Below are 19,826 nucleotides of genomic sequence, written 5' to 3' on the forward strand. Positions count from 1 at the left end.
ATGTGCCACTCTTCCTCTCACCACTAGCTCTCTTTATCTCTTATCTCCTCTCTCCTCCTCCTCTCTGAACATGGAAGCACATCAGTGAAGAGTGGATTGTTCCTTCTCTTTTCTCCCGTCATCTCCTCTGCACTTCAGTCTGTGTGTTTGGGCGTCTGTTCCTGGCTGGGGATGCTCGTGTCTGTGACAGCGCTTTTGGGGGCAACTCTAGGTACCGTGTCTGGAGTGCTGACACTGTGCGGTCTCTCCCTGCTTTGCAAGATATTTAAGAAGGGGAAACTTGAGAGAGGAGAAGATACAGACCCAGAGAAAGCCAAACCTAGCATTCTGCACTCTCTCACACAGGTAAGAGTCAAACTCACACACACAGACATGGACTCTGGAACGAAAGAGCCAAGACCAGCAACCAGATTTGACATTTAAGGACAGATACAGACAAATCTGCTTGGACAAGCAAGAGCTGTACACAACACATACTGTAAAAGGAAACAAAATACACAGTAGGAACCAAGCACACACTGAAATGTGCTCTGACTCACCTGAGTGAAAGGATGGAAGTAGTGCTTACATAATGCAGGTTAGCTCACTGAGGCAGAATCAGTGATACTATAGTAAAACTGGTATGAAAGACTGAGAATTTTTAGGATGTGTCTGAAAAGTCTTTGCTGGATAGATATGTCAAAGAATGAGTCCACATGCCTCTAGGGAGGGAACATTTTTGTCACTAACAATTGTGAAATTGTGTACTTATCTCTGTACAATATGTTTATATGGTAAATACACGGCAAAAAAATATTTTGATGGCTGCATATATGGGACCTTATCTCACTCTTCTGCAGTTTTATTACTGGTGCTTCACGTAATTAGGGTCAGAAAGAAAAAGGGGCTCTGATAATTTTGAAATGCATTAGCAGAGGATGCTGTTCAGTGACTTCTTATTTCTGATACTGTCCCATTTAAGCCATTTTCATTGACATTTTACAACCAATTGTTTATAAATAATTATAATATAAGGTTGTTACGATCTTAATATGGAGAGAGAGAGATGGACAACCGGGAAAAGCGATGGACAATCTGAAAGGGCTATTACAAAAAAAGTACATTTCAAAAATAGTCTATTGGTATATTTTCTTATTCTATCACAGTTATGAATCTTCATTTTGCTCTATGGCAGAATAAGAAAGTTAGCATCCCTGTTTCATGTTGGGAAGACCATTCCTCTTCAGGTATCATTTCTGTCCCTCTGAAAGAAATATTGTTATCAAACCTGCATATTAGAAGAGAAAGAAGGAAATCACAGCTCTCAGATCAGTATTGCTCTTTTATAGAACTCTCATAGTATCAAAAAACATTTCCCGGTTCAGTATCCAGTAACAGGCAGTTCATGCCAAATACAACCACACAAGGGATGTTGAGACACAAGTGCGTTATTATTAGAATCTTCTCCAGAGTGCTTTTATAAGAGTGTAACTAGTTCTTTGATTCTCTCTGAAATGAGGAAGGGGAAGCTATACGAATTTCCACCTTCTCTCGTCTTTATTGAACAAGTCACTTTTCAGTGTCACCAGAAACATAATACACACACACAAAGCACACACATACAAAGCAAGTGTGTGTTACTCCTCTCCTCCTCTGTGGCTCTCAGCTCCCCTTTATCTTTCTGTCACCTCTCATTGCAACACAGAACAGCTGTTAGTCACATTGCTCAGAGGTGTAACTCCTTACCGCTCTCATCTCCCGGTCTTGCTCTCCATTCACAAATTGGCACTCAACCACGCCCCCACATACACAAAGAGATAATTAGATTAAGAATGATTTGTACTGACATTCATACATATACACAGATAGACACGCTCAACATACACATGCACAATCAGACACGCTCGTGTACACGCATAGCCTACATACTGGTTTTGTGCCACCTCTTTGTGCATCTGCCATGCTTTCCCTGAACCGGTCCTGAATCACAACTCACATATCTGCACACACGCACACACACACACACACACCATCATCGAAACCTTCTGGCATTTTTACATTTTCCTCACACACAAAAAAAACCAAAAAACATAATTTAGTATGTTTTTTAAGCCTTTTGAAATACGAGGACACTTGAGGTGTCCTCATAAACCACATTTATAGCATAATACCTTCGTAATTACCAGTGTGTAACCTATAAAAATGACCTTGTAAACCATATATACATGAACACACACACACTCTCTCTTATAATTTGTGAATATTTATATGCAGTTGTGAATATAGGCCAGGATATGTTTGTTCTGAAGGAAGAGAGATTTAGGAACATCAACAAGAGACATTAAAATATGTCTTCATTTTCCAATTAGGTCTGATCTTCACACTATATCTAACATCGGTCAACCCTGTCCAGTCTTTCTCTCTCCTTTATCCATTCTCTGTTTCTCCTGTAGTCCACAAAACATTCACAATAAACCTATACTGCTGACAGATGGAGATAGAGCTGAATGCTATGTTTGTGCTGAATTCTAGAGAACTGTATGTTAACAATTATATTTAGTGTCAATGCCAGTCTCATGTCTGGTATGTAAAGTAGGCAAGCACTGTTGTCTCATTGCACCAGTATAAATTATTCATGAAGATGAAGGCGGGGGAAGCTGGAAAGAATATAAGAATATTCCATCTCAATTCTTTCTTTGTGCACTTGGTAGGCATCATCATGATAACTGCCCACCTGGGGGAAATGGAGTGCTCTTGTACTGATTTTTATCATTCATGCTTTTTATGTCAGACTCTACACATCAAACCCCAATGAAACAGGTGCTTAGCAAGCATGTGCCATTGAGTAAAATGCAGCTGTCTCAAGAATATGACATTATAGGGTGAATAAAATCATGCAAAGTGCAGAAAATGTTTGAATATTAAGAGGATCTAATATGTAAAAATTAATTCTACGTATGAATAATGCGACAAATCTGCTAATATTGACTGGCCAGTTTTCCCTCGGTGGATTTTCTTTTTTTTTTTAAAGCTATTTTTCAGTTCCTCTGGCTCTGAGAATGACTGGCGCTTAATTAATGAAGTGTGATTTATTCATTCATACTGAGATGTTTGATTTATTAACCCTTAAATGTATGGGAATTTCACCAAATACTCTTACATATTCGGGTCTTTAGAGACCCAGCATGTATATCTATACAAATGGAACTACAAAAGACCCAGATAGTGTCACATTTTTAAAATATTTTCAAGACAAATAGAAAATAATAAAATAATATATATTTTTATATATTTTGATGTTTTATTTTTCATATATCAAAGAGATAATGCATCAAATCAGGACAAATTTAGGACAGGATTCATTACTTTCATACTGAAATTTCATGAGACGCAACTGGCTGTCAAACACATATTAAGCTACACATAACACATAATCTACACATAAGATACACATAAACTACCCATAAGTTACTCATAAGAATTTTCTTAGGCACTTTTTGTGTCTAAATAGATGCACAACTAATTTCAGTTGTACACCCAACTGACAATAGTCACATCACACTGTTCATGTGTTACACTTGCTGTAGTTTACTTCCATGTTGTTTCTTCATCAAATAGCAATGTCAAATGTAAATCAAGTAAATCACTGAAACAGCAGTGCCACTTTGAGGAAAAAAATGCATGTATATTATGTATGTGTTGTAAGGGGGAATTCTGGCCCAAGGACGGTATCCAATGGCGTGGCTGAAGGTCTCTTGCGTGTTCTGTCTTATCGTGTGCGACATTAAATAATACTTTGATTATTTGATTTGAGTTTCATGTTTTTTATTAATCTTATCATTAATTCTTTTCTTTATTTCATCTGACTCCAATTATGAAAAACCTCGTTGATGTATCTATGCTCTGAATTTTAGTAATTCTCTCTTCTAGACTGCATTTGTTACTTCAATGTTATTTGGCTCCTGTGCTGGTCAGACACAGGTCCTTTAACTACAAATTCATCAGTTTCAGATATTAGTAAGTTTTAGACTAAGTCCTTATAGGTTCGCGGCTTTATCCGTTTAGTCTTATTTGGCTAAGTTCTATAATAGATTCTCGGTTTACCGTTTAACCCCAGTCAATTAAGTCCTGTTTTACAGGTTCTCAGTCCTACATTTAGTATTTCCATTTAATTCTACTTGGCTAAGTTCTATTATAGATTCTCGGTTCACAGTTTAACCTCTTACATACTTAACTAATGGGTTACTTCTGAAGTAGCTTGATTAAGCCAACTCTGACCAGAGATTTGTAGTTAACAAGAAATATACTAGAAAACAGTCCTTCAGAATGAATCATAATAACAATTTATTTACCAGGTAATAGTAATACATTCAAACAATCCAATTAAAATAATAAATCAAACTCAAAGCTATCAGTGAACCAAACATAATAATATATTTAAAGTTGTATTCCATTCAAACATTTACCAAACATAAGAAATACAAATTGCAATTACCTGGTAGTGAAAAAACTACATGCAAACGACGAAGTATGGGAGATCTGATTTACAGATTCCTTCAAACATTTATCAATAATAAGAAATACCTGGTAGAGAAAAAACTGCATGCAAACGATGAAGCATGGGAGATCCGATTTGCAGATTCCCCGAGCTTCTCTGCCATCCTTCCTTAAGTACTGAACGATTCCATTGTTATTTCAGATGTGTGTGTTTGATGTTATTTAGGATTTGATTTACAATTTAGGGAGTTGTAAATCGACCTTTGATTGAGTAGGTTGTTTGATGTTTACAAAGAATACATAATTTTTATTTTTTTACTCTTCCCCTTATGCACATGTTTTAGTTTAGTGTGCAGAAATTGACAGAACCCATCCAGCCTCAAGCATCTTTGAAGTTCCCTAAAATCTACCGACCCAAATCTTCAGTCACTTCTCAAAAGGTAATAAACTACAAAGATCATGGACCTGCCAACGACACATCTGCAGCCAAGCTCGACACCTGTAACCAGGCAACAGGATGTGAGGATGTCTTCTCCCTCCCGTGGCAAGGTAAGGAAATGACGGCTAATATCTACTGGGCCATTAGAAACACAATGGGGGAGGCTGGAAGGTGTGGACAGTTTTCCTGTTCATTCCAGTCCACTTCGGCCAGTGGGAAGAGATCATCTTAATTCAGTCAATCTGAGAGCTAGAATCTATTTCAATAAAACTAAGAGTGGTATTTATTTATGGAGCTGAATTTAATTATTCCCTAAAAATACATAAAAGTATGAACAATTAGTCATAATTCCTGTTAAAAATTCCAACATCATTTACCTTAGAACATTCGAAGTAATGATCAAGGCCTGTGAATAAACTGACATTTACTCACCCACCAGCAAACACAGAAAAAGAAAGAGAGAAAGAGAGGTTTCTGTTCTTGAAAGAATTCAACATCAACGTATAATCCATTCATGAATAACTGTCATGCTTTTCTGGTTTCAATAATACAAAGGATTTTAATGAGAATGCTGGCTCCAGAAAATACTCTTCATGTATTGAAAATCGAACCTACTCTCATGCTCTTTTCCTTTACATCAGCTACTGCAGATGAGACACCCTGCACTTCTGAGCAATCCAATGCAATGATGAAAAGAAGCTCCATCCTATATCCCAAACTGCACTTCTCCATCAGTATGCACAAAGAGAGTGGAGAGCTACACATCTGCATTATAGAGGGTAACACACATGCTGTCTTGTTTTGTTCTGTTTCTAGAAAGATCACAGGTGAATCTGAATAGTAACACAGTCAGTGGGTGAAAATTGATCATTTGCCAACATGTGTTTTATAGGATGCATACAAGAAACATCCTGGATTGTTGTGGAAATGTTGTAATGTAGAAGTTATGTTGGTGTCAGAAGACTAATTGGCAACACAACCCTCACACATTTTCAAAGAGCAGCTTTTTACAAATTTTACAATCTTATCAGCAGCAGAAAGGTTATCTAAGTGACTCACGTAACACACACAAACACAGACTAAGGCCACGTCCACACTAATAATATGTTTTCAGTTGAAAACTCGTTTTTCAGTTTCCTAACGTCATCATTTCCAAAGAAAGGTTGACCGAATACAGTTGTAATGGTGTACAGTTATAACACTGTGAATATTTTCTTCTAATGGAAGTTTGATCTGTCATTATCAGTTGCACATTTATATTAGTATCCTCTCTCTGTTTGGGAAATTTGAAGAACATATAGTCCACATTGATAAGAAATTAGTAAAGAACATCTGATTTGGGGGGTACTCTTGCTCCTCTTTCATTGTGAATAAATCATTATTCCCGAGTGACCATGAAAGGAATCTTTCCTTGTTGTAATTATTGATTTGATTACTTTAAATTACATATTTGGAACTTGCTAGGATGCAAGGTCACTAAGAAATTCAGACAAACATGCAAGGGGTGTTACAAATGTGCCCGCTGCATAAAAAATATGGTTGCCAAAGCTACGTCTAGAGTTTCATTAGCATTTATTCAGTCAGAAAGCTTAGAAAAGTAATTAAGACAAATAAATGAATGAATGAATTAGAAAAATAGCCAGACAGATATATATTATGCATAGGTATGTATGTATTTACTGTATACACTGTCGGCCAAAAGTTTGGAATAATGTACAGAAGGAATTTGATACTTTAATTCACCAAAGTGGCATTCAAATGATCACAAAGTATAGTCAGGACATTACTGATGTAAAATACAGCACCATCACTATTTGAAAAAAGTCATTTTTGATCAAATCTAGACAGGCCCCATTTCCAGCAGCCATCACTCCAACACCTTATCCTTGAGTAATCATGCTAAATTGCAAATTCGGTACTAGAAAATCACTTGCCATTATATCAAACACAGCTGAAAGCTATTTGGTTTGTTAAATTAAGTTTAACATTGTCTTTGTGTTTGTTTTTGAGTTGCCACAGTATGCAATAGACTGGCATGTCTTAAGGCCAATATTAGGTCAAAAATGGCAAAAAAGAAACAGCTTTCTCTAGAAACTCATCAGTCATTGTTTTGAGGAATGAAGGCTATGCAATGCTTGTAATTGCCCAAAAAAAACTGAAGATTTCATACAAAGGTGTACACTACAGTCTACAAAGACAAAGGACAACTGGCTCTAACAAGGACAGAAAGAGATGTGGAAGGCCAGATGTACAACTAAACAAGAGGATAAGTACATCAGAGTCTCTAGTTTGAGAAATAGACACCTCACATGTCCTCAGCTGACAGCTTCATTGAATTCTACCCGCTCAACACCAGTTTCATGTACAACAGTAAAGAGAAGACTCAGGGGTGCAGGCCTTATGGGAAGAATTGCAAAGAAAAAGCCACTTTTGAAACAGAAAATCAAAAAGAAAAGGTTAGAGTGGGCAAAGAAACACAGACATTGGACAACAGATAATTGGAAAAGAGTGTTATGGATCTTAACCCCATTGAGCTTTTGTGGGATCAGCTAGACTGTAAGGTGCGTGAGAAGTGCCCAACAAGACAGCCACATCTATGGCAAGTGCTACAGGAAGCGTGGTGTGAAATGTCACCGGAGTATCTGGACAAACTGACAGCCGGAATTTCAAGGATCTGCAAAGCTGTCATTGCTGCACGTGGAGGATGTTTTGATGAGAACTCTTTGAAGTAGTTTAAGAAGTTCTGAAAAAAACAAATTCAAATTGTAATAGTAATTTTTCACGTTATTAATGTCCTGACTATACATTGTGATCAGTTGAATGCCACTTTGGTGAATAAAAGTACCAATTTCTTTCCATAAGAGCAAAATCTGTACATTATTCCAAACATTTGGCTGCCAGTGTATATGTGCAGTATGGATAGATAGATAGATGGATGGATGGATCTTGCTGGTATGCAATAAAATGTTCCTTCACCCTGAAAGATATCACATATGTCATGAAATAAGTGTCCTGAGATGTCTCACCAGTCTTTATGTCAGCACTAGACTGTGTAAACTTCAAACAAATATGTGACCGTGGGCCACAGTCACATAGAATCTGCATACAACATTTGCGGGTCAAAACTTTTGGTTTTCTTTTAAAACTATATTGAAAGTCATTAATAAGTTCATACATGTAAAAAGACTGATATTTTTGGCATGTTAACTGACAAATATAAAAGCTATTATTTAATATGCACTTTTTAAAAAAAAAAAGTCAAAATATATATTAACTACAGCAAAACCAATGTGATACATGTGAAGATTTTTTTTTTTTTTTATCAACATGTTTGTGAAATTTTATCAAAATATAACATAATATTCAATTTATATTAATATCCAATGCAAGAATCACTGGTAATTTGAATGAATTGCCTGTTACTCATAACTGCTCAATACAACTTGGTGGTCAAAAGATATGAAACCAACATATTCTTTTTCAACTAAATATCATCAAAACAACTGTACAACTCTAGTATACAACATTAATACTTCTTTACTTTGTTTTTAAGCTACATTGATTCTGTTTACTTGCATGAACTGCTGAATGTTGATGCGTGAGTATGCTGTCAGCTGGACAATTTCCTGTTTCAAGTTACACTAATGTGTGCATGAACTTTTGCTCTCACCAAAACTACTTTAGGCAGTGGTACCTTTGATTTAGTTTATTTGTAATGTTTGTTACATCTGTTGTGTCTGTTTAGTACAGGAATGTGTGTGTGTATGTGTGTGACTGTATGTGTATGTGTATGTGTATGTGTATGTGTGTGTTTGTAAACAACATGCAGTCCCAGTGAGAGAAAAAAAAAAAAAAGAGCATGAGGGAGTGTGAGAAAGAGGCTAAATGTCATCTAATTCATAGATGTAAAAAGAAATTAAAAAAAAAAATTGACCCGCAAACGCAAAAGATGTAACAATTTATTTTTAAATGGTTGTATCTCTTAAAATGTATACAACAAATGTAAAAAATCATGTGTATTTTGATAGTCTTCACAAAGTCACAAAGTTTAATTCCTGCACTAAAAACTATGTGGTATTTAGAAATTATTATCTACCTCTATCGTGTCAAAAATGACCCGAACGCAATAGGAGGGTTAAGTAAGGCATTGTGACTTATTTAGCACATTACAAATGACTGTCTTGGAGTAGTGTTACAACATACCCGGTATGGGGACAGTTGTAACAAATGTGCTCCTTGTCTTCACACACTAATTGTGGAAAATAAAAACTTTGTACGCAGCTTTTTGACATTTATTTCGTTTGTAGACAGATAAAGGTATTTCATCTGAAAAATGGCATGTTAATTATGGTCAGTATTTGTGCTGTATAGAAAAAAAGATGTAAACTGTAGTCGATCTACCCTACTGCATGCAGTACAAAAGAGCGTTTTCGAAAGTCTCTGTTATTGGTAGAGAAAAAAGTTGTTGCAGTGTGGATAAGATGTAACAAACACAAACTTAGATGACACATTAGTTCTATTCTCAACTCCATTAAAGCTCCATAAAAAGCATTTTTCAATATATCACCAGATTTAAGCTGAGCGCTTCTCTTTATCTTCTCATGGCTCAGTCATGTGTGCTGTTATACACATAAACAGCAGTAGTGCCACTATACAGTGGTTTTGCTTGAGACTAGAACAGAGAGTGGTTTTGATATTCAAAACTCTTTGTAATTAAACCAATGTTTTCTTCAATAAAGGGCTCTTTCATGCAGCTTAAACCCTCTTAATCAGAGAATTACCATGTCAGTGGTTGCAGCCGTGACTGATACGCATCATTATCTGTAATGAGAATAAATCTGCTTTAAACTCAAAACCTATATTCTACTCATCCAAAGAGTAAAGAGAGCAAGAAAATCAGTCGTGCTGGCTGAGATTTATAAAGGAATGAGAAATGAGGAGTAATAAAAAAGGGAACAAGTGACACTTGATGCCTCTGTGGCTCGGAGGAGTTTCGTAAAGCCCAATTTGTCATCCTGCTACACATTATAATATAAACCATCATCGTTCAAGTCTTCTCTCTTTTCTTTTTCTGCAGCGGAGAATATATCAGTGGATGCAGGATGTGAGGGCTTTATCTCAGGGTGTCTGAGTGTCTCTGATGAGCAGAAGCACGCCCAGACTGCAGTGCACAAGCTGGCAGCACGAGTGGAGTGGGGAGAGGAGCTGGTGTTTGCCCTGCCCGTGGAGGGCACTGATTGCCTGGATGGAGAGGTGGTGCTCTCTCTTCACTGCTGTGATCGATTCTTCCAGAATTCTACTCTGGGTATCATGCACTTTAAGTTGGCTGATGTAAGCATGATGTTGGATGCTGACTGCTGTGTTGATTTACAGCCACCCAAACAGGTGAGGAACAATATTCTGTACATGTAGCATTCAAAAAAATCAGATGAGACATAAAGCCAAGAAAAGTTAAATAGAAATAACATTAAATGTTGCAAAAGAAATAATAGCTGTATGGGCAGGTAAAAATTATCAAGTTCAGGGGAAATGCATATAGTGAACTGATTTATATTTATTGGTTGAGCATGACGGCTCTATGAAAGTGTCAGTTCCTTATGTTTCTGATTCATCAATATTTCTTTAAAGTGTGTGTACCCAGTCTGACTGAGACCATATGCATGTGTGTGTGTGTCTGACAATGTAAGTAGTCTCAGGGTCTACTGAGAAATGGAAAAGTCAGCTAGTGTGAATCGTGCTGGAGATTAGTGTCAGAATGTCATTGATGGGCATGTGCACACACACATACACACACACAAACACACACACACACACACACACATGTTGGTGCGGCTATCATTATGAGGGCTCTCCATAGACATAATGATTTTTAGACTGTATGAACTATAGATTCTATGCCCTAACCCTAACCCTACCCCTAAACCTAACCATCACAAAAAATGTTCTGCAGTTTCACTTTTTCAAAAAAAACATTGTTTAGTATGTTTTAAGTGATTTGAATTATGGGGACACTAGAAATATCCTCATAAACCACATTTATAGCATAATAACCTTGTAATTACCAGTTTGTATCCTAATAAAAGTCCTCGTAAATCACCCAAACCCACTCACACACACACACACACACACACACACACTAAACAGCTACAGTATTTCCTTAATATTCCACAGGGTAATAATAAAGTACCATCTTAACCTATTCACTTTATACCATCTTTGAGGGTTTTGAGATCTGGACACGTTTGATGAGATTTATGCAAAACAAATATTACCTGAAAATTAGGCTATTTTGTGTGAGATGGGATGCTGAATGTGTGTTTATATGTCACATGGTGGATTTTCAGTGCATATATTGGCAGGAGTTCAGAAATAATTCACGATTTACTGTACATCCACAAAACATACAATTTATTACTCACAAAATGTGGCAAGAGAAGAGAATCTAGGAGTTTATTTTAAGATACATGCTTCAATTCAGTCTCTTGGGTACCAGCCCATACATGTTGGCATACACATACACACACAAGGTAAGCATGCACTCCACGCCCACTACTGTCTGATCTGCTGATGATGTCATAGACCTCCAGAGCAGGAGATCTTTATCTTCGTCATCACACCTCCCGGCGGAGATCTGGTTCCATCCAACACACTCACATTCACACACAAACCTGCCAGGAATTACTAAGTACCATTGGACTGCAGTGAGAAAAAGGAAGAGAGGGGGGAGAGAGAAAGAGAAATAAAAGGGGCTCAATTAAACAAGCGGCCTGTAAGGGGCTGGATGAGGGTTTTTTGTTTGTTTGTTTGTTTGTGTGTGTGTGTGTGTGTGTGTGTGTGTTTTGTGTGCATGTATGTGATGGCCTGTGATTATGAGGATGACGAAGGTTGTACTGGGTTGTATAAAAACACCACTCTAAAATATTTATTTGTTCATAACAGCAAGATGTTCACACACTCTTTTTCAATATTCACAGAGAATAGGGGAGGGTTATGACCTACACAAAGAGCTTGTATTTAGCACATGATTCATGTTTTATTATCCAGGATAGGCCTTTTGTTTATGAATGTAAGACCTTGGTCTCCTTTATTATATACTTCTAATTACAACTTAGTGGGGAGTAAACTGGGGGAGTTTCTGATACACATACACTCATGTATAGTATATGTGCAATGAATAGCATTTAAAATAATAAAGAGACTTTATCAGTATGCCTATTTATTTGCTAATATGTCCCAATCTGACAAGAATGGGTTTGATAAATCCTATCTAGTTAGAGCTGATTCAAAAGCACCAGATTACATTTACTTTGTGAAAGAAAATGTAATGTTCATTTTAGGCAGATGATTAAGTGGGGCTGACTGAAGGCAGTGGCAGATTTGTAATCAAAAAGGTCATGATGGTAATCAAATACCATCATTCAGAGTGTTTAACCTCAGTGTTGTGCTGACAAATTGGCAATTTATTATCAGCAACTTTTGACCTGAGAGAGGAGCTTGTCACATTTGCATGCAATTATTCACTGTACAGTCATAAGCCAAGTTAATTAACCCCGCAAAAAGAGAACTGTGTGAATATACAGTACAAATTCTATCTATATTTATGTATGTGAACAGAGCGAGAAAATAAGCAATAACCGGACACAAAATGATTTAAGGCTTTCAAGTCTGTTATTCCAAAACTTTGATCTAATAATTATTCCAAGATTTTGACCCAAAATATATCTGTCTTTTAAGAATTGTTGTTCCTGCTCCTTTCTCTACAGGAAGTGACATCATCATCTGGGGAGCTACTGTTGTCGCTCAGTTATCTACCAGCGGCCAATAGACTTGGAGTGGTGGTAATGAAGGCAAGAGGACTTCAGTCCAACAAACTAAAAGACAACATAGGTATTATACAATTTACCAACAACATACAACCATAACTGCACTCAACTCATTGTGAACATTTAAACAATCCCAAATCAACTATTATTTACATATGTACAATAACATCTGTATTATCCAACAAGCAGATGTACACAAATGAAAGCATACAGTTGTCAGGAATAAGAGAGGCTCAGGACCCAAACGCAGAGTTAAAATAAAATAATTTTCTAATTCAAACAAAGAGGCAAAAATCAAACCAAAACTCCCACAAGTGGGAAAAACAAACATAAACAACCCCATAGTGGAAAAACAACAAAGGGAGTAATCCAGGCTGAGGAAGAAGGTAAACGGGGCACAGGGCCGACCGGACCGAACAGGAACAAGGTAGGGGAACAGGACTGACAAGGAATGACCAAAAACACATACAGGACCGATTAGATCACAAGACTGGAAACAAGACGAAATGGCACTGGACAGCAAACACAAGGAGAATAAAATAGGGAGAGAAATCAAATGGGTTAACAGGGGACAGGTGAGGCAAATTAATTAATAATAAGCAAACAAGGACGCGGGGTATGACGTAAGACAGAGAGGCACGCGGCCATACAGAAATAAAACAAAGCCACATGCTCTCACAAGACAACAAAACACCCGAATGGCATGAGCGCACATCAGCAAGACAATAAGGCAATATACGCCCATGCCAACTGACAAACAAGACGAGAAAATGCATAGCAGCGCCAAACAAAGCGATGCCACACATTTTCACATTAAACAAAATCTGAGTGTGCAAACGTCATGTGATGCACACAACAGGTGACAAAAACAAGACAGGACACCTGTGCGAGAAGACGGCTCGCGAACCGGGCACGCAACGCAACAAGAGCGTGACACGAGGCACACCCATGTTCGCGAGAGACAGACAAACTATTGATGTGAGTGCATGCTGCCAAGATGACATATGCGCGATGCACCCACGTCAATAACAGACAGATATGGAGCACGAGTGTCCGGATACCGACACAGGCCGAAACCGAACCAGACAGGAAGTCAGGATCCAGACACCGTGCTCCCGACATGAAACAAGATAAACCGAAGAGCGTATGGCAGGGAATACAACCGAAACCGTGCACTCACACAAAGACAGACAAAGAAACACAAGAAAGACATGGGACGATGATGCCATGGTCCTGTCAGAACAAACCCAGACTGACAGAGTGACAGGACCATGACAACAGTACGTACTATGAATTCAATTCTAAGATGGAAATGGACCAGCAATTCAGCAGCTAAATGTATTGCATTTAGCAATCACATTAAATACATACATATATTTAAGAATACAATAATGACAATGTTTCAGGTGAAATCACAGAGTACTGTGCCCTGCATGTTCACTCATAGATCTATCGGTAAAACTGACCCTGAAACATCAAAATGCCAAGTTGAAGAAGAAGCAAACACGGCGAGTGAAGCACAAGATGAATCCGGTCTGGAACGAGATGATGATGTTGGAGCTGCCCAGCGAGCTACTGGCTAAATCTAGCATAGAGTTGGAGGTACTGAATCTGGCCAGTCCTGGGACCCTGCTCCCCCTAGGCCGCAGTATGCTGGGGCTCCACACCTCCGGCACGGGCCTGCAACACTGGAAACAGATGCTAGATAATCCACGCAAGCAAATTGCCATGTGGCATCCTCTGTACATCTAAGAAAACAGTTTAATATTCTCAAACACACTGGCACATCAATGCACCCCTATACACAATGAATGGTTAAATATGTGGTTGCACTAGCCCTGTGTAAAAATATGTAGTACTCAAATAAAGAAATGTAGATCCAATATAATGAGTGAACCCAGTTGTTATCACCTTGTAATATGTAATTAACTTCTCTACAGGGGTTACCGTAAAGCTAATGGAGGCAGTCACTGCAGTTCTAATATTATTACACAGTAATTTAAAGTATTGTAATGTAAGCAGTGCTGCATTTACGGTTCCTATGGTGTTGTTTATAGTGCCTGTTTAAAATACTCCATGCTATTTTTAACTGGTCGGTGTTGGAGCCATCCTCATCTCCCAGTACCCAGCTGTTAGATACAAAATAAGACTAAAGAGTACTCTCGATCAATATATGGCATCATAGTAATTGATGGCTGGGAGAGGCAGCGTTGATATTGTGATTGGCTCATATCTGTTAGGGAGTAATGCTTGGGTGGATCAGACTGGGGAAAGGTCAAACCATTGTATCCTGACAGGTTTGTCAGAAACAATGTCGCTCATAACTGTTCAATGAATAATCGCAACCAATTTTAGGTTAAAACAATCTCTGCTGGTTGACGCCCATATATGATACACAGGTATTTTGGACAGTATCAGAAAAGGCCCATTTCATAGTACAATCTGGCTTATTCAACTGATATATAACTGATTATAATATCCAGCAGTATAGTGCAATTCATTGTCTCAGAATGTTTCAAACACAGAACCCGATTAACCAATCTGACAAGTCAGTTTAATGTGGGCAAGAAAGCAGAACATTCATGCATAATTCATTAAGCTGTATTTGGCATGTCTCATTATCAGTTTAGCGACAAATAAAGCAATAGGTCCCAATTAATACCACCGTTTACAGGAACTGGAACAATGGAGCCCTGCACACGACTGAATAAATATACAGGGTCTTAAAAAGGATGAAAGGATGCAGGTTCAGTCCAAAGAGATGACTTGTTCCCAGAAAGTTACCTTATGTGTGATCAGGGTTGGGAGGTTTACTTTTGAAATGTATTCCACTACAGATTACAGAATACATGCTGTAAAATATAATTTGTAATGTATTTCGTTAGATTACTCAAGGTCAGTAACGTATTCTAAATACTTTGGATTACTTCTTCAGCACTGGTAGATTTTTTAACTTGTTTTGACTATAAAAACTCTGTCAGTACAGTAAGACAAAATACACGTTAAAAATATATTCTCTGAAAAACCTAAATATCTTATGTAATGTTGCTTCTAAAACAAGATAAATCAAATTGATCTTGTTTTAAGGATTTTTAGATATTTTTACAGTAAAAAAATTCAAAAATTATCATCAAGAATACAATTTTTGCCCTAATATCAAAGGTCTTACTAGAAAAAAAGAAATTATGATCTAATGTGAATTTTCTTGATAAAAAAATATGATCGTGCCTGGTAACATGTGCATGTAAAATGACTAGAATTAGCATTTTAGCTTAGCGTAAAGCTGACAATTTACACAAGGTTTATTTCTATTTCTTCTGCTCTAAACTTACTTCAAACTTACTTCTCTGTCTGCTCGTATGAATGTAACACTTCATAAGAAAGTGTTTCACCTCTGTTCAAATGTACTTTGGATCGCATCATTTACATGTATAAATGTTTTCCATCTGAAAGGACTAAATATTAAATGAAACAAATGACAATAAAATGCAAAGTAATCTCTTCAGTAATCAAAACACTTTTTGAATGTAACTGTATTCTAATTACCAATGATTTAAATTGTAACTGTAGTGGAATACTTATATTTTGTATTTTAAATACATAATCCCGTTACATGTATTCCGTTACTCCCCAACCCTGTGTGTGATTGTCTCTAACATTATTGTACTTTAAGTTTCTTTAGGTAAAAACTGTCTATCAAAAATACCCAACTAGAAAGGATACTCGGATTTGAAACCTAGAGTTGTGCCACTTAACAGGTTGCAGGTCCGAACACCAGAAAAAATAAATCAGTTATGCAGTTTTTAAATGTTGAATCTCATTAAACATGTTTATTCCATATGAACTTTCAAAACTAAATTACAAGTTGCTTCCTTTGTCTCTCCACTTTCAAGCCAAATTTTAGCCAAATACAACCAGCCCTAATTTATTTCAGAAATGTATTTTAGATTTGGATTTCAACAGGCAAAAAAATCTACAATGATTTTAGAATGCACGTTAGTACTTGATATGCCTAACAATTGAAGTCATACAATCCTCTTTAACAGTTATATTTATCAAACACAAATACTTGATAAATACTACAGCTATGACCACTGAATCCAAATGCCACTGTATGTATCAAATATATTGTGCTTCTTGGATATATATTGAAACTAGGCATGTGACGGTATCAAATTTTCACATCACGATAAATGCTGAAGCTTTTATCATGGTATACGGTATTATCGCGGTATTGAACTGCATTACATACATGGGTTAAAAGATAAACAAACGTTGTTGTTGTTCTCTTAATAACAAGTTGAATGACTTTTTTCAATGCCAAACTGGTCTTTTAAATGAACAGATAACAAAGAACTTTGAAAAGAACCCTGAACATTTAAAACATTTTACAACTAATTGGCTAGATCAATAGTATGCACGTTTTGTTTTTTGTTTTTCTGGATAGCAACCCAGTTCCTAATAGATAGCTAGGCGCTAACTACAAATTTAATAACCTCAAGTTCACTCACTTTTCCTGTGCTGAAGAGTATTCTGAGTGAGTCTTGATTTTGGACTTTTGTGGACTTGTGGACTGTTTCTGTCTGTTCACTGAAGTTGGAGATTTAAGAGGACTGTTTTTACTTTGTTGTACTTGGTCCTGTTTTCCACTCGTGGGGTGTGTACCTTAGTTTTCTTTTGTTTGCCCTGTTTTCACCCCTCGTGTTTTCTGTCACGGTGTTTAACGTACTGTTCCAGCCACAAGTAAAGCCAATAATGCAGGTTTTTCTCTCCGTGGACTGCCGCATTTAACGCTGTGTTGCTTTGTTTTATTAAACTTTTAAAAAATCCAATCGCTCCATACTCATTTGTCGTGGCCACGCTGTCTTTGTAGAGTTTGTGCTGCAAATCATGTAAAAAAATAAAAATAAAAAAAAGTATACTTCCACACAATCTCTGAGAGACGGGCTTCAAAGTTATCCATTTTAACGACATTAAATTAGGTAACAACTCCTTAGATGGCACGTGCGACTGTAAATAAAAACAAAACGTCACATCCAAACCACACCCATGATTAGTTTTAACCAGTCATCAATGCTCTTAGACCAGCCGAGTTCTCTTGAGTCAAGAATTTCAGATGTACGCAAACAGGAGAAATCTCACCAAACGAACACCTTGGCAGAACAAAAATGTCACTGCACTTTGTCATCATTTGTTGGCGAACTAAGCGAAGCCTGTTCGCCCAGTAAGTATAAATTAGCCTTTAGTTGTCACTTAGCTTAGAGTTTTCTCTCTCAGTTTTCAAAAACAGTATGGAAAAATGAAGAAAACTGTCACAACTTAGCTTTATCTCACTGGATTGCACAGGATGATTGTCCCGCAGATGAGCGAACATGTTGGAGGTGTTCCCGTGTTTTGCTGCCACATGTTTTACACAAAGGGAAATAATCTTCGACCATCAATCCCTCTGCATTTTTATGGGACCCAAAATACTTCCACACTTCCGACTTAAATCCGATAACAAATTTGTGCATGTTAATTACCGTGATATACCGTATTACCAAATACCATCACATGCCTTGAGACTCATTTAATGTGCTATAACCCACACAGTGGTAACTGAAGAAAATGGCAAGTCAAAACAGAACAAAAAAATGACTAAAAACAAAACTTACTAAACAGCAGCTATAAGCAGGTATTCAGCTCAGTCACAGATATTTGCTGTAACATTATTTGTAGTGTGTGTGTTTTAGTGTTCTCTGTTTGGTGTGACCTGGTGACTATATAATCTTAAGTCAAGTCAGATCATAAATTGTTCGTCACACACAAGCATTATATTAATTCTGATATCATTGATGAAAAGGCAGGGTGATGCACTTACATACAGGGTTTTAAATTCTGTGCAACGTTTAATTGCTCATAATTTAGTTCATTAACAGATCAAAGAAATATCAGGCATGTTTCAAATATTTTGATAGCAAATTCAAGCTTTAAAGATGTTTTTTATAAGTAGTTTCCTTGGGTAGCAATAAAATAAAGCACTGTAAATTTTCCATGCTGCATGACCTGTGTTCTGGGTAAATACATTAGATAGATACCATTATTAACTGGACTATTAAAAAAATCATATAATCTATTCAGTGCTGACTTTCTGCACCTGTTCATTTTGCAGAGAAGCATGATCTATGTTATAATCATAAAAATCTGACCCATTTATGTATCTTTTAACAGTCTTAATTTCATACTGATAGAAACTATTTTTATTCTTAACATATGCTTCTTTTTGTGAAACCAAAAGCCTTGTGATGGTGTGAAATAAACATTCTTTTCTTTAAATATTTTGATGTGATGTGTGGTATATGATGTCAGTGATATAACTGATCTCTATTTATAGAATTGGTCAGATTTGATGTATGACACACAGCTGAGCGAGGTCAGGAAGTGACAGCTATCCAGTCAGACAGCCCCTCCCACAAGCAGCAACAAATGAACTCATACTGATTTATATATCAGAGAGAGAAAGAAAGACTGGAAAACAAAATGAATCTAGTGTGTAAACACAGGTGACAGTAGCACTTGATCACAGCATATTAAAGCCATCTGTTTACCTTGCCCTTTCTTTGTTCTCATTCTTGTCTTAAAATAATGATCAATCATCAATAATATTCATGTATTCTTTGGTGGTATAAGTGGGCACGGCAGGGCACAGTAGTACAATTATTATTGTGTATATATACAGAACGGACACAAATAGTCCACTGACTGCTGCTCGGCAGCCTTTAAAACGGAACAGGATTCATTAATGATACACCAGCAGAAACTGCAATTCATCACTGATGAGCTTCTTACATAACCCCACTGATAAAAAAAAAAAGAAAAATTCCCACCTGCTGGATATTGCCCTGCCAGAGCTAAATTTTGTTGTCTCTTCCTGGATGAACTGTGTGTGTGAATGAATGAATGAATGAATGAATGAATGAATGAATGAATGGAGACATAGTTGCACACACTAAATGCAACATTAAAAATTACTTCAAGTATGCTTTCATTTGTAAGCATGGTTATGAACATGGTCTCTGAGAGAGAGAGATATGATAAAAGATGATAGA

At 36.9% G+C, this 19,826-nt stretch overlaps 1 protein-coding gene across 1 annotated transcript; it reads left to right on the forward strand.

Annotated features, from left to right (window-relative positions):
- LOC127452422 (synaptotagmin-13-like) lies at positions 1-19,030 on the forward strand. The gene is made up of 6 exons (XM_051717847.1): positions 1-345; positions 4,821-5,025; positions 5,557-5,694; positions 9,993-10,300; positions 12,679-12,802; positions 14,186-19,030. Exons 1-6 carry the CDS (start codon positions 172-174, stop codon positions 14,488-14,490), a joined length of 1,254 nt encoding a protein of 417 aa, XP_051573807.1. The 5' UTR covers positions 1-171; the 3' UTR covers positions 14,491-19,030.
- The last annotated feature ends 796 nt before the right edge of the window (positions 19,031-19,826 follow it).

Source organism: Myxocyprinus asiaticus, chromosome 2 (assembly GCF_019703515.2).
Source record: "Myxocyprinus asiaticus isolate MX2 ecotype Aquarium Trade chromosome 2, UBuf_Myxa_2, whole genome shotgun sequence".
NCBI lineage: Eukaryota > Metazoa > Chordata > Actinopteri > Cypriniformes > Catostomidae > Myxocyprinus > Myxocyprinus asiaticus.

What these genes read in the sequence shown, in the direction of transcription:
- LOC127452422 (XM_051717847.1), top strand. Translation starts at nt 172, where the DNA reads ATGCTCGTGTCTGTGACAGCGCTTTTGGGGGCAACTCTAGGTACCGTG. An exon ending in TTCTGCACTCTCTCACACAG is followed by an intron (nt 346 to 4,820) that starts GTAAGAGTCAAA and finishes CACATGTTTTAG; the next exon opens with TTTAGTGTGCAGAAATTGAC. An exon ending in ACACATCTGCATTATAGAGG is followed by an intron (nt 5,695 to 9,992) that starts GTAACACACATG and finishes CTTTTTCTGCAG; the next exon opens with CGGAGAATATATCAGTGGAT.